Raw genomic sequence first — 14,316 nt, 5'->3', positions numbered from 1 at the left:
CGTATGCAACAGGGCTGTTGTAGGAGTGCCACCACCACGCTCCGCAGACCTGTCAGGCGCTAGCAATTCGTCGTTAAAAATCAACAGCGAATCATCCGCCTCGAGATCCTGTAAGGACTGCGTGCATCGCTGAGATAAAAACAGTGAATGGTGACGGGGAAAATAAAAATTTAAAAAAAATAAAAAAAAAGGAAGTATATCAAAGCGGCAACCTAACCCCTGCTTCAGCAGAAGGGGTTTGTAATGCTGAGCTCTGAAATTACGGCTCCGTACACTCCTGCCCGCCCCCTCAGGGACCCCCCTCGGGGACCGCCACCACCCCCGAGGCCCCGACCCCCGCGGGCCGCCCCGGGCGCCGTGAGGGAGCCGAGCCCGGGCCCCGTCCCCAGCCCCGTCCCCGCCTCACCGCGCAGCGGCCGCCGCCCGCGCTCGCCTCGGCCCCGTTTGAATGCGGCGGGCGGGCGGGGATTGGCCCGGCCCCCCCCTTCCGCAGGCGGGAGCAACGGCAGGGCCTGCCCCAGGAACACGGCAGCTGCCCCCGCCTCACGGAGCCGCTTTGTGTCTCAATGCCGAGTACCCTGTGCTTACTCAGTACACCCCTACCCTGGGCCCCCTGTCCTGCAGCAGGTCATACCTGCGCCTTTTACCTCCAGCCAGGGGAGGGGGATCCAAAACAAAACCAAACCAAACCAGCCATGAAGCTTTTAAAGATCAGCTCGATACCAAAGTCATCCTCTCACACCGCTGTCCTTTGGCCAAACAGCAGACAGACAGCACCTAGCGGTACCACATAACTACCTGGGAGGGCTGTCTGACAGGGACATAGTAAGGCAGGAAAAAACTTCGACAAAAATAACAACTTAATAATTTCTTAGCCTCAGTCCAAAAAAAAAAAAAAAAAAAAAAAAAAGTTGTAGTAACTCTATAAGTAATGTTATCTTGATTGATAGAGTATTACTCTGTTTTCCTGGAAGAAAAAAGAGCACCTGGTGCCGGGGACTACCAGGAGGTACACTTAAATAAGTAGCAAGAAAATGCAATCGGTTATATATTAATTACCCACTTTCATGAAAAAAAAAAAAAAATCCCATTTCTTCCTTAAGTAGTTTACCCTATTTCTCTACAATGAAGTTACACTAACAACCAAGTATTTCTACTATTGCAAAAGTGCTTGAACAGGAGTGGTTTGTAGGCGATAAAGGTGAAACTAAGTTTTCTTTTTGAAAAGTTCATTACTGTTTGCAAACAAAACCTGTCTGTACATTCATAACAGACCTCCAGTGACCATCCTGAGGATTAGGAAATCTCAGCAGAAGCTTTTATGTAAACTAAAAGGGGGGAGCTTCATGGCTTGTTTTCAGAGACTCATCTGCCACGTTTTTTTTATTCCTTTCGCGCAAAAGGTGTCCTTTACAAAGATCTTAACTTAGTATAATGACATAAAAATTACAAGGTGTGGTGGTTCCACTTGAGTGGGCAGCTGAGCTCCACCACAGCCACTCTCTCACTCCCCCTCCTCAAAGAGGAATGGGGAGAAAATATGTGAAAAGGGCTCAAAGGTTGAGATAAGGATGAGAAAATCACTCAGTAATTATTGTAACGGGCAAAACAGACTCGGCAGAAGGAGATAGTAAGATTTATTGCCTATTACTAACAAGCAAGAGAAGTGAGAAACAAAGGAAAGAAACCAAAAGCACCTTCCCCCCCCATCCACTCTCTTCCACCTCCTCCCCCCGAGCGGCGCAGGGGAATGGGGGTTATGGTCAGTCTACAGCGCTTCTTCTCTACCGCTCCTTCTCGGTCACTCTCGTCCCCTGTGCTGTGGGGTCCCTCCCACGGGATGCAGTCCTTGATGAACTGATCCGGCGTGGGCTTCCCACAGGCAGCAGCTCTTCCAGAACTGCTCCAGATATGGGTCCGTACCACGGGGTCCATCCCTCAGGAGAAAACTGCTCCAACCTGGCTCCCCTACGGGCAGCAGCTCCTGCCAGATCACCTGCTCCTGCGTGGTCTCCTCTCCACGGGCTACAGGTCCGGCCCGGAATCTGCTCCAGCAGGGGTCTTCCACAGGCGGCAGCCTCCGTCGGTGCAGGGCCACCTGCTCCACCGTGGTCTCCTCCACGGGCTGCAGTGTGGGACCCTGCTCCACCGTGGCACTCCATGGGCTGCAGGGGGACATCCTGCTTCACCATGGTCCTCACCACAGGCCGCAGGGGACTTCTGCTCCGGCGCCTGGAGCACCTCTCCCCCCTCCTTCTACACTGACCTTGGTGCTGTGCCTCACTCCCTTGACTCTCCCGGCTGCTGTGTGGCGCAGCGTTTTTTTTCGCTGTCTTAAATATGCTCTCACAGAGGCGCAAAACAACATCGCTTATTGGCTCAGCTCTGGAAAACAATGGGGCCCTTACCAAACATGGGGCAGCTTCTAGATCCTTCTCACAGAAACCACCCCTATGGCCCCCTGCTACCAAAACCTTGCCACGTAAACCCACTACACAAGGAGAATGTTTCTTAGGAAGTCTGAAGTGATCACTTAGAAATATTAGAACAAGATGAACCGTATCTTCTCCATTTATGCTTTAAGACAAAAGACTACTGGTTTTGAAAAAAAAGGCTTATACAAAATAGTTTAATTAGGCACTACTTCTGTTACAACCCAGTATTTTGTATTTCAAAATAATGATGTGATTAAGGAGACATTGGGGAGGCAAAGACAATCCCCAGACAAGGAAGCGGCAGACAGACAGAGAAACAGATGTAAGGACTATAAATCTCAAAACAGAACATTGGAATTCATGATAAAGATACAACAAACAGAAGAATCAGCAAAAGCCAGCTCTTGCAATTAAGAAATGTGCCAACTCAGCAGATTCCTGACCAAAGGTGAAAAGTACACTGTAAGGAAGACTCAGGGTCTTCCTCCCAAAGACCACTGCTCACGTCCCGAAGACCCCTGCCCACAATTCTTGGGAGGCTCTACGCAGGCACAAGGTGCCAAAAGGCTAATTAGCATGAGAAGCGAGGGAAGGCGGGGATAGGTGATGAATATGTATAGGCGCTTGTAGAATATTGATTGTAAAAATTCAAGACTGCTTTCTGCTTTGGGTATGCACGATAGGTGGAGAGATACCCCGTGCATCCAGCGCTGCAATAAAGAATATACCACTTAAAGGAATTTCGGCTTCGATCTTTGAATCAATGTAAAAATTAGACTCCTTAAAAAATGAATATGTAAATTCCTTTTAAAAAGGCAATATACAAGACATCATAATTCTATGTTTATTTTTTGCCACACTTCCATTATAATTACAAATATACTTATGTCTTTGTTACCTCTGAGAATTATTTTTGTCATGTTTCCTAATGATGTCCATAATATTATCTCCTGTTACAAGACTATTCTGCAACTGTTTAAGTCTTTGTTGTTCCCTCCTCTTTTGGTCATGAAGATATGGGGAATTAAGCAGCTGTGGGGGAAGAATGGTGCCTGTTGGTTTTACTCTCTTCACAACATCCCAAAAGAGTTTCTTGCTGTTGTTATTGATAAAAGTTATTGCAGTTCCACTGTGACCCAGCCGCCCTGCTCTTCCAACCTGAAAAAGCAAAAACTCAGTTTAAGTTATCAATATCAAATGGATTTCCTTCATACCTCCTTTATTTCCTATTGTAAAACAGGTTTAGGTGCAAACGTTAGTTGCTGAAAAAGGCCAAATTTCTTTATCTCATCCCCAAAACACAAAGATTTGATACACTCACTTCCTAAATTCAGAACATCTGAAGCTTTAATTGAAATGCACCTAAAATTATCACTTGCTTATGGGGCTTACCAGAAGTCCAATGTTGATACTGAGATTCATGATACAGCCTATATAGGCAATCATATGCTTATAGTAAATGTCACACACCTGTACATCAAGTAGGATATGTACAAATATTACCATTAAAAAAAAAAAAAAAAACTTTTCTTTCAATGTTCTCATGACTTAAAATTATTTCTTAGTATTATCCAAAGTGCTTTAAAATTTAGAGAAGAATCTAAGACTCTTTATTTATGAGAAGAAATAGGATTGTAGTACTGGCATAATTCTGATGTGAGGAAAGACCATTTTTATTTACAACTTGCTTGAAATCTAAACAGAAAGATAATAAAAAGCCAGACAGTAACTGCAGTTATTAACATGGAATACTGTAGATTAGGAGGACTTCTATTCAGAACAGGGATAACTTCCAAGTTAGATCTTGTTGCTCAGGGTGTCGTCCTCCTGAGTTGCCAATGTCTCCAAGGACAGAGTTCCCACAACCACCCTGGGCAATTTGTTCCACTGCCTGACCACTCTCTTTATGAAAACCATCATTCCCTTTCACCAGGTCAGAACCTCTCTTGCAGCAAGTTATTTCTCCTCTGTAACCACCCATTACCAAATGGAAGACAGCAATTAAATCTCCCCTTAGCCTTTTCTTCTCCAGCCCACACAAGTACAGCTCCCTCACCACTCTTCATGTACCACGTGCACCACCCCCCTGACTTTGTCTGGATTCGTTCCACTTTGGTTTTGGTTGGCTTTTCTTGTAGTGATGTCCTCAAAACTGTACACAGAGTTATAGAGTACAGTGGCTTCAAGAGTGGCAACAAGAGGGTAGTAATCAGTTCTCATGACCTGCTACTACATATATGTAAATACACACAACTCACAAAACTTATTTTTAAACAGGAAATCCTCAGGCACATAACACACAAAAAATCAGACACAGGAGATACTGGATCAGACAGAGGAGATACTGAGTAAGAAGAGGGAATGAAAAAGAAGTATATTTCCTCTGTTGTATTACATGCATACCCCACACTGCAGATCAGCTGCAGCAGGAAGAGGGTTGCTTGGCCTTTCTTCAGACAGACGGTAAAAACATGGTAAACTTTGGTTTCTGCATATGTATACAATTACAAAAGAGAGTACAAATTGGAAAGAATAATGTTGCAAGCAATTGTAAGTAATCTAAGAACAATGTTCTAGCTGTTGGCAACATACAGGAGATGCAAGAACAGTGTTCTGAATTTTTAGTAACTTGCATAAAAACACATAAGACAGTCAAGCCACTGTACTATAAAGACAATCTTGACAATCTTCTGAAGATAAAAATTATCTTTATGTTTGCATCTCAATTTAAATTTCCATAGGTGAATGTCATATTTCAGGATACTTTTCAAATAATGCTTTGACAAATAACTAATACAAGATTTTTGATTTTTACCTGATGTACATATTCATCCATACTTGAAGGCATGTCAAAATTTACTACCAATTTGACATTGACAAGGTCAAGCCCTCGTCCAAGGACTCCAGTACTTACTATTACTTCATATTTTTCTTGAAGCAATCCCTGGCAAGGGAAGAAAAACAAAAATTACTGTTTTTTATCTGTATTTCAAACACATCCAATCATAGGCTGTAGTTACTCATAGAGTTGTGGTATAACACCAAGCTCTTACATACAGTTGGAAGAGAAATTCCCTTCAGTAAACACAGGGAAGCAGTAGGGGAAGGCACTGTGGGCTTCTCCTTTAGGAAAACACAAACCTATTTGTGGGATTGGCTTTGCTCAAGGACCTGGGTGCACTTGGTGGTTGATGTAGAAAGATGGGGATATCCAGTGTGTGCCTCAAGGAGACGGGTGAAACTAACCTGTATTCTAAGTTGTATGGTGTAGCAAGACACTGCAGAAGCAACAAAGAGCTAACCTCACAAGGATTTGAGTGAACACAGCAATCCAAGCTGCTTCTCCTGTCCTGAGTGACCACTTGAACAGATGGGGCCTAAGTCACTGCTGGTTCTTACGGACATGTTGGGAATTGAGAGAGGCCCATGGAAATGGAAGACAGTATTTATATATCTGTTAAGGCACAGGGGATAGTGGTGATGAGAATATACAAATCTGTATGTTGGATGTAACGAGGACCAATGATTTTGTTCCATTGTGAAAGAAAGAATAGCCCCCTTTTATTCTTGATTTAAACAGGAGTATCATTTATGAAGAGCTAGAGAGAGACCAAAACCACAATACTAATAAAAAAGCATCAACTAAGGTTAAATGCATCTTCAAATTCCTGTTTCAAAGCAAATAACAAAGGAAATAGTAGTGTCCAGTATTTATTTACATTTAAAATGGTCTCATCTGTAATTTTGCCTGGTCCCATCCATCTTCCTCTTCTCCCCCAGCAATACTGCAGGTTTTACTGCAGAAAAGCAGTAAATTATGATGTAACTCATTCAAATTATGCCACCTTTAAAACTACATTGGCCATTTTAAATCTATCAAAACCATTGTACTATATGAGGCACAAACCTGTAATATGGCTGTTCTTTCCACCTGAGACTTTTCGGAATGCATAGATGTACACTGTAGTCCTGTAATCTTATGAACAGCATCACTCAACAGATCTGCTCCTAACTTGCAGTCCACAAATACCAACACTGGGGGCTTGAAGAGTTTCTTATCCTGGAAAATAAAACAGTTTATAGAAGGTACTGCAACAGTTTGCTGCTCATCATCAGAAACTTGGATTCAATCTCTACTGATTATCTCTAATAGTAACAACACTTTTAGATGAATAAATATTCTTACATTCTAGATAAGAAGGAAAATGATGCCAGCCATGGAACTACACAAATTTGTACATCATGAACATATAATTATTTGTAAAGTCAGAACCAAAATTTTTCTCAATACATACACTTTTCAGAAGTCTGAAGCCTTCTTTAAAAAAAAAGCTACATGATAATTCTGACTTCCTTTAAGTTTTGAGGTTCAATTAAAAATTCTTATTTATTTCTTGCATAACCTCAGCCACCCTCCCCAAAGTACTCTTAAAATATTCATATGAAATTAAGGTCTGTATTATCCATACATAGAAGATTCAAGAAAAAAAAAAAAAAAGCTTTCACTGTTCTGTTTTTTTTTTCCATGATCTTTAAAATGACAAACCACCCCTATGCCATAAAGCAACTAGGACAGTTTAAGAAAATCCTGTTCCTCCTCTATTCACAGATAACCAGTGCAAATCTTTGAGGTGCCATTCTGTGAATCACAAAAGTATCAAAATTGTCTTTTTTAACTCAGTTCGCTGCAGAAAAGGAGGTGTGAGTGACAGGGCTGGAGTAATTCCTAAAACTGCCACTAAAGTTCTTGCATTGCAGCACTACTGAAATAGTGCAGTTACATGTTCAACATCATTCCACCTCCTCACTACATACCAATCAGAATTAAAGATGAGAACCTAACAGAGCTTTGTAAAGACACACAAGCACTTTTGTAAGTTGTCATGAGGAAAATATTACACTTACATTTAGAATTTCAAACAGTTTCTTCTTTTTAGATGGTTCTTCTACCCACAAAATAATCTGGCGAACATTGGAACATGGCTGATTCTTTTCTCCAACTGTTATTCTTACAAAATCGTGCAGAAGCTGATTTGCTAGGTGTTCAATGCCCACTGGAATTGTGGCTGACACCAGGATGGTTTGATGATCGTGAGAGATGTCTTCCAAAATATCCAGCACTTGCTGCTGGAAACCCATTTTTAACATGGTGTCCACCTGAGTGAAAAACACTAGATCTGTACCAGACTCCTTAATAAAGAGCAAAATCCTGAGCTCAAATTCAAAGAGGAACCGTAATGTGTATGATCAGCATGTAATAATCCAAATGCGGAGTACTTTGAGTTAGAAGAAAAGCTACCATGGGAAAATTAAAAATAACTGGTTCACAATGGTCTAGCAGTATTATCTTAGCTGTCAGGTATGCAAGCCCTCTGTAGCCAAAACAATATACATTGTTCAAATGCATTTAAAATTGTTAAAATGAAATTGTCTCATACATAAGAAATGTATTTTATCTTTATAGCAGGCATTCTTTACGTTTAATCATTTTGACTAGGCACCCACAGTGACTCTTCAAGGACCTCTGCATAGGCAATACAGCCTTCGTAACTAAAAACTTACTTCATCCACGACAACAATTTTTATGCCATGAAGTTGAACAGAATTTTGCTTTAAGATCTCTAGAAGTCTTCCAGGTGTTGCTATTATAACCTTAAAAAAAAAAAAAAGACAGTAACAGGAATTAAAAATTCCCTTAAAGGAGAGATGATCGTCCTAGAAAAACTATAAAGTTACAACACTAAGGTAAGAAGGGCAATAATTGGTGAAATTACTTATGTTCAAATAACTCCAGAAACTTTTATAGATAACTTCATGAATTATGAAGACTTAAAAGGAAATGGATTTTTAGTACTCTAATGGTAATGTCTAAGTACCAGCACTGTAACCTGCATTAAAAAGAACTATTTTTGCTGTAAACTACAACTCTTTGACTAATAAAATGGCATGTTTCAGTCCTTGAAAGTGGAACGTTATGCGCAAATCTTTTTCAAAACCAAAAAGGCTACTGTATGTTTAACGTAAAATGTAAAAAAGCATTATTGTAAAAATTTCAATAGTCAACAATAGTTTTAACACTTTACACTTACTTAGGAAAAACTCCGCATCTTTGTATATATGTCAACAGTAACATTTTTCTTTGCTGTGAATATCATGGAAACACAACTCTCTAAAGGACCTTTCCCCCTGTGGTCCTTACCTTCACACTTTGCTTGAGACGATGAAGCTGCGGTGGCAGTGGTAAACCTCCTACCAGGAGAACCGTCCTCATGTTTGGTAAACCAGCCATCAGTTCTTTAGCTTGTCTCTCTATCTGAATTGCTAATTCTCGTGTCGGTGCCAAAATAAGGGCAGATGGAGTTTCTGCCTAGAAAGGAGGGGGAGGTAGGAAATCTGTTGAACTCAGAATTGCTTTAATTCTTAGGTTAGAAGCTTTCAAGATTACATCTCAGAAAACGAAAATACAAAATATATAGTGCAGATACAATTAGACTGCTAATATCCTTTCTGTGTGATCTGAAGACAGAATATAGAAAGGGATTATACCTGAAACAATATATACCGAGGAAGTCTACCCCTCAATTACTCAACTTCTAAAAACAAAAAATAATGAATAAGTGCACTGTTAGAATAGCTTCCTGACAATAAAAAAGGCCCAGAAACAAAGAAACCTGCTGGGATTTGTTTTGGTTTTGTTTGTTTAGTTTTGTATTTTAGTTACTGCACTGAATTTACAACAGAAATTCAGAATAAATTCCACATGAACTCAAAATACAGGACGTTAGTATTTTTCTGGATCCAGTATTTTTCTGGATCATTATTTGTTTATTTCTGTTCTTCAACTGGAATATCTACAAATGACCAACAGAAGCAGGTTATTCCTTTCTTGCTGCATTATCAGAGAAGCTACATAGTTAAATACTTGTATCCAGAAGAACTTGGTTAAATTAAACACCGCTGCCTAGTCGGAAATAACTGAAAACTCACCACCACACAAAAAAGGCTTCTAAGTAGATGAAGAAAAGACAGGAACCATCAAATATTATCTCATAACCAGATTACCATTATGTTCTTAATGCCTCATCTCTCTGTTACATCAAAATGAAAATTATTTTAAACAAACAAAATCTTTTCTTGCCAAGTACATCAATGCGTATCCCAAAGAGGGAGAATTAAAGAGATCTTGTAGTAAAATACTGATCATTGAGAATCCAATTTTGTGCTTGCCATTATAAGAATATAACTGTCATGCAAATTTTAATGATAATCAGACAGAAGAGGTACTAGAGTATAATACTCCTGTTGATAAATGCTTCTGTATAATCCCTAATGATATATAGTACTTTGAAGATTAAGTTACTTTATTTTTTTTATTTTATATATGTATATATATATTTTAAATGACTTAGACATCTAAACAGTCCAAAACATCTATTAGAATAAGGTATAGAATTTTCAAATATATTCTAATTCATCACTTTTTCAATAAAGCCACTAAAGCAACAGTGAACTAATATACAAGGTACAGAACACCATTTGCTATTATTTTTCATCATAAATTCACATTCTTCTGAAGCAAAGGTTTTCTTAACTCCTTTCTTCCCTCTGATATTACAAGCTCTTTGTAAAACCAGATGATATGGGGAGTTATATTACCCCAAATTACCGTAGTTATTTGATGGTCAGCTAAGACTATTTCAACACAAATTACTCCAAGGAATCACATAAATGTCAAAAATCTTTTTTCAGTCACCTGATGCATTACAATCTTGCAACAACTACTTGCAGAGTAGCTGGAATCATTTTCATTTCCTATTTTAAGTCATTAGGAAGTTTACCTCAAAATGTATTTAGCTTTCTTAACAAGCAGAAACCATCACTAAGTAATATTAATGGAGATGATTTAGCTCCTGACTAAGGTGAAAAAACATTCAAAATCATTAAAAATAATCAACAGACCACTCCACACTCCCCACCCCCCCAAGAACCAATGCTCATGAGTCAAAAGTAAAATAAATAAACGATTTACAATTAAAAAAAAAAATACTGCAATTACATTCTCAATTACACTGAGAATCCTGGAGACAAAGCTGCAAACCACTTTATCTAAATACATGCAGTTTTATTACCTCTTTTAAAACCTTCATAATAACAGGGAGTAGGAAGGCCGCTGTTTTTCCTGAGCCTGTGTCTGCACTAGCCACAATATCCCTCCCTAACAGACCAACAGGGATCATTTGCATTTGGATGGGAGTTGGGACTTCATAACCAGAATTCTTTAAATTGCTGTTTAAAGTTTCAGGAAAACCACAGTGTTCAAACTCTATAATGGGTCTTGGAACTTGCTGGCCCTGGATTGCAATACCTAATTGCAGTTTAAGGTTCTCAACCTGCTCATCTTGCAAGCCTAAAATAAAGGAGTGATCTTTGTAGAAATAAGGGGTATTAAGCAGGTCAGCTTCTGCTTGAGATTCTGCTTTTGTGGGCTGATCAGATTTCAGCTTTTTCTCCTTCTCTTGAATTTGCAGAAGGTGTTTGGCTTTACACTCCAGGCTACAAATATCTTCATCCGTTTTATCGCAGATATACTCTCCGTATCGACCACAGACAACACATACAGGTTCTCCAGGCTCTGCCCAACGCTGGGATTTGCTGAAGGATTTGATGGGCTCTTCCAAAGAGCCATCTTCATTGGTGTTTTGGTTGTCCTTTCCCAAAGATGTATTACCCAAAGCAAGATTTGATGGAATAGCTACAGGTTCTGTGCATTCTTGTACAAGTTCATTAGAATCGCATCTTGAAGCAGAAGTTTCTGTTGTAACTGATTTACAGTCTTGGAGCTCAGCATTCTCCTTTAACAAAGGTTCTCCAGAAGACAACTTATTTTTCTTAGCTGTACAACTTTTGTCCTCATCAGCACTCCTCTTGACTTTAACAGATCTTGGCAAAAACATGCTTCTGTACAGTGGAAAGAAAATTGTTAGATGTTAGAAACTACTATCATTGAGAAAGGTAAGAAGTTGAAGAAATAAATTTTCAAACCTAGGAACCAACCCTTAATCCTCAACAAGTTGTAGGAGGATAATCCTTTAAATGATTTTGGTCTTTGCCATGTTGATATAATGTAAAGTAATACTTTAAAACAAAATGGAAGCATGGAACAAAACAGAGTTATAGGCTGGGAGAGGAATGGTTGGAGAGCTGCCAGGCAGAGAAGGACCTGGGAGTGATGGTGGATAGTCGGCTGAATATGAGCCAGCAGTGTGCTCAGGTGGCCAAGAAGGCCAACAGCATCCTGGCTTGTATCAGGAACAGTGTGACCAGCAGGGCTAGGGAGGTGATCGTCCCCCTGTACTCAGCTCTGGTGAGGCCGCACCTCGAGTACTGTGTTCAGTTTTGGGCCCCTCGCTACAAGAAGGACATGGAGGTGCTTGAGCGGGTGCAGAGAAGGGCGACGAAGCTGGTGAGGGGCCTGGAGAACAAGTCCTACGAGGAGCGGCTGAGGGAGCTGGGCTTGTTCAGCCTGGAGAAGAGGAGGCTCAGGGGCGACCTTATCGCTCTCTACGGGTACCTTAAAGGAGGCTGTAGCGAGGTGGGGGTTGGTCTGTTCTCCCACGTGCCTGGTGACAGGACGAGGGGGAATGGGCTTAAGTTGCGCCAGGGGAGTTTTAGGTTGGATGTTAGGAAGAACTTCTTCACTGAAAGGGTTGTGAGGCACTGGAACAGGCTGCCCAGGGAAGTGGTGGAGTCACCATCCCTGGAAGTCTTTGGGGGATGTTTAGATGTAGAGCTTAGGGATATGGTTTAGTGGGGACTGTTAGTGTTAGGTCAGAGGTTGGACTCGATGATCTTGAGGTCTCTTCCAACCTAGAAATTCTGTGATTTCTGTGCAAACGTCAGATGCTCTCAGTGATCATTCGGTATAGCACAATCCACAAGCAAAGCACAAAATACTGTAACTTTACTCGGAATGAATCACGCCATGCACACCAATCCGTCAGCGCCTTTGCACACCAGTTTTCTAAAGGCACAGGAAGCCACCCCCGTGTTTACAGAGAGCTTTTTTTTCCCCTGTGCGATTCAAAGCAATTCTGAACGAGGAAGGACCATCAGCGACGCCGGATTAGCTAAAACCGCCGCCCGGGCACACAGGCCGATGCCGGGGGCCTCGGGGATGGCCGCCCCCCGCTCGCTGTGGGACTGGGAGCCAAATTCCCCCCGCTGCCCCCCTCCCGGGCCGCCAGCCGCCCCCCGCCCTGCCAGCACCCCCACCTCCGTGCTGCCAGGGGGAGCCCGCCGCCTCTGCCTCCTTCCTCCTTCCTCCTTCTCCTCCTCCTGCTCCTCCTCCTCCTCCCCGTCACAGCAGCAGCGGCACCGCCTCCCGCCCCGCCGCCCGCCTCCCCTCACAAAATGGCGGCGGGCGGGGCGAACTGAGGGAAGGGAGCGCCGAGGGAGCGGGGAGCGGCCCGCCGGGGGGAGCGGCGTTGGGCCGCTCCGGGGCTGCCTGAGGTGCCGCGGACACACACCGAGTTATTCGCAGAACACATCACTGCGTGTGACAGAGGCGCAAAATACGCTAAATAAATGCCTAGCACGTCTGTTTGCCCACTTAAAACAGGTGCAAGGGCATGACAGAGCTGTTCATATACGGCAATCAAGGAAATGATTTTATTTCAGTACTTATCCTGTTGCTATGTCACGGTGGAGAACACCAGAATTTATCACATTTTGCAGAAGGGCAGCAGCAGCTTTCAGAAAGTTGGTGACCACCACCACTGCCTTCCTGCTATCAGCTGATAAGTGCTGGCAGCCCGTCTGCCAACTTTTGTGGCAGTCAAGTGGACCAGAGGAGCCGGGAACAGGGTTCAAACATGCACACAAAGCTGGGCAGGCGGGCAGGTGAGGCGCCCCAGCAGCAGCTGGCCCTGGGCTCTGCACCTCTGAGGATCCAGTCACGCTTACACAGCGGCTTGGCCTACGCTACGCTGGATTCCGCTGTGGTGGATTTCTCACAGGAGCAAGGTTAATCTTGTGCATGTGGGAGGGTTTCGTCTGTGAGGGATTTTTAATTAACTGGTACAATTAGAGGACACCAATAAGATACTGGAAAGATTAAATAGGCATTTCTAGAACCGAAAAAGCTGTCAAGACGCTCTTTGCATTCTTCATTGCCTGAAAAAATCTCTACCTTTCCCTAATTCAGCCTCTTTTATTCCTCTTTGTTTGCACTGACTTTTTTCCCTCCCAGAAAGCTTCTAACATGGAGTAATTTCCTGTTCTTACTTCCATTTTTGAGCAGTCCTTTCCAGAAATTCAAAACATCATTTACTAAATAAAGACCAATATTTGAACAATGTTCAATATGCTTCGTATTCTATAAAGACCATATACATATGGGATGTTTTATTTGGGGTATCAGCTATTTCTACTTCTTTGCTAACAGTAGATTTCTGTGACAGAAATGTTAGCCTAACGGAAACAAGTGAATATAAAGAACATTAAAATAACTTTTTATAATAGTAAAATCGCTTGTTTGTTTTGCAGAAAGCTACCATTCTGCCTCAACCTGCCATGAGAGAAAAGTTCTCCCTTCAATTACACCCAAACTCCTAAGACCAGCTAATACCTGCCACACATAGCACAGCTCCTTATTGGTTTTGTTCGTAGTGCATATTCCTGACACTCTGAGCTGCCAAGTGCAGAAGGAATAATGTAGCTGGTGGGTGTATTCCGTGATTCATTTCGGGATGCATGACTTGCAGTTTTTGCTCAACACCGTATTTGTTCCACGAGAACGCTGTTTGGTTAATAATGAATATTTTCTGATTAGGTACTTTTTTTATATCATAATTTTGGAGATGCACATGTTATGTTGCATTTT

General features: G+C 41.8%; 1 protein-coding gene across 1 annotated transcript; it reads right to left on the bottom strand.

Annotated features, from left to right (window-relative positions):
* Nucleotides 1–2,633: 2,633 nt before the first annotated feature.
* Nucleotides 2,634–12,728, bottom strand: DDX59 (DEAD-box helicase 59). Its single transcript, XM_082765564.1, has 8 exons — nucleotides 12,708–12,728; nucleotides 10,565–11,393; nucleotides 8,635–8,802; nucleotides 7,998–8,087; nucleotides 7,341–7,592; nucleotides 6,343–6,495; nucleotides 5,251–5,379; nucleotides 2,634–3,593 (listed from the first exon to the last, which is right to left on the bottom strand). The coding sequence occupies exons 2-8, from the start codon at nucleotides 11,387–11,389 to the stop codon at nucleotides 3,330–3,332; spliced, it is 1,881 nt and encodes a 626-aa protein (XP_082621690.1). The 5' UTR covers nucleotides 11,390–11,393; nucleotides 12,708–12,728; the 3' UTR covers nucleotides 2,634–3,329.
* Between the last annotated feature and the right edge of the window lie 1,588 nt (nucleotides 12,729–14,316).

The sequence above is a fragment of the Aythya marila genome (assembly GCF_965140915.1).
Source record: "Aythya marila genome assembly, chromosome: 8".
NCBI classification, from domain to species: Eukaryota; Metazoa; Chordata; class Aves; order Anseriformes; family Anatidae; genus Aythya; species Aythya marila.
This window is presented reverse-complemented; position numbering and strand designations above follow the sequence as displayed.

What these genes read in the sequence shown, in the direction of transcription:
- DDX59 (XM_082765564.1), bottom strand. Translation starts at nt 11,389, where the DNA reads ATGTTTTTGCCAAGATCTGTTAAAGTCAAGAGGAGTGCTGATGAGGAC. An exon ending in AAATTGTTGTCGTGGATGAA is followed by an intron (nt 7,593 to 7,997) that starts GTAAGTTTTTAG and finishes TTTTTCACTCAG; the next exon opens with GTGGACACCATGTTAAAAAT. An exon ending in TGGATGAATATGTACATCAG is followed by an intron (nt 3,594 to 5,250) that starts GTAAAAATCAAA and finishes TTGCTTTTTCAG; the next exon opens with GTTGGAAGAGCAGGGCGGCT.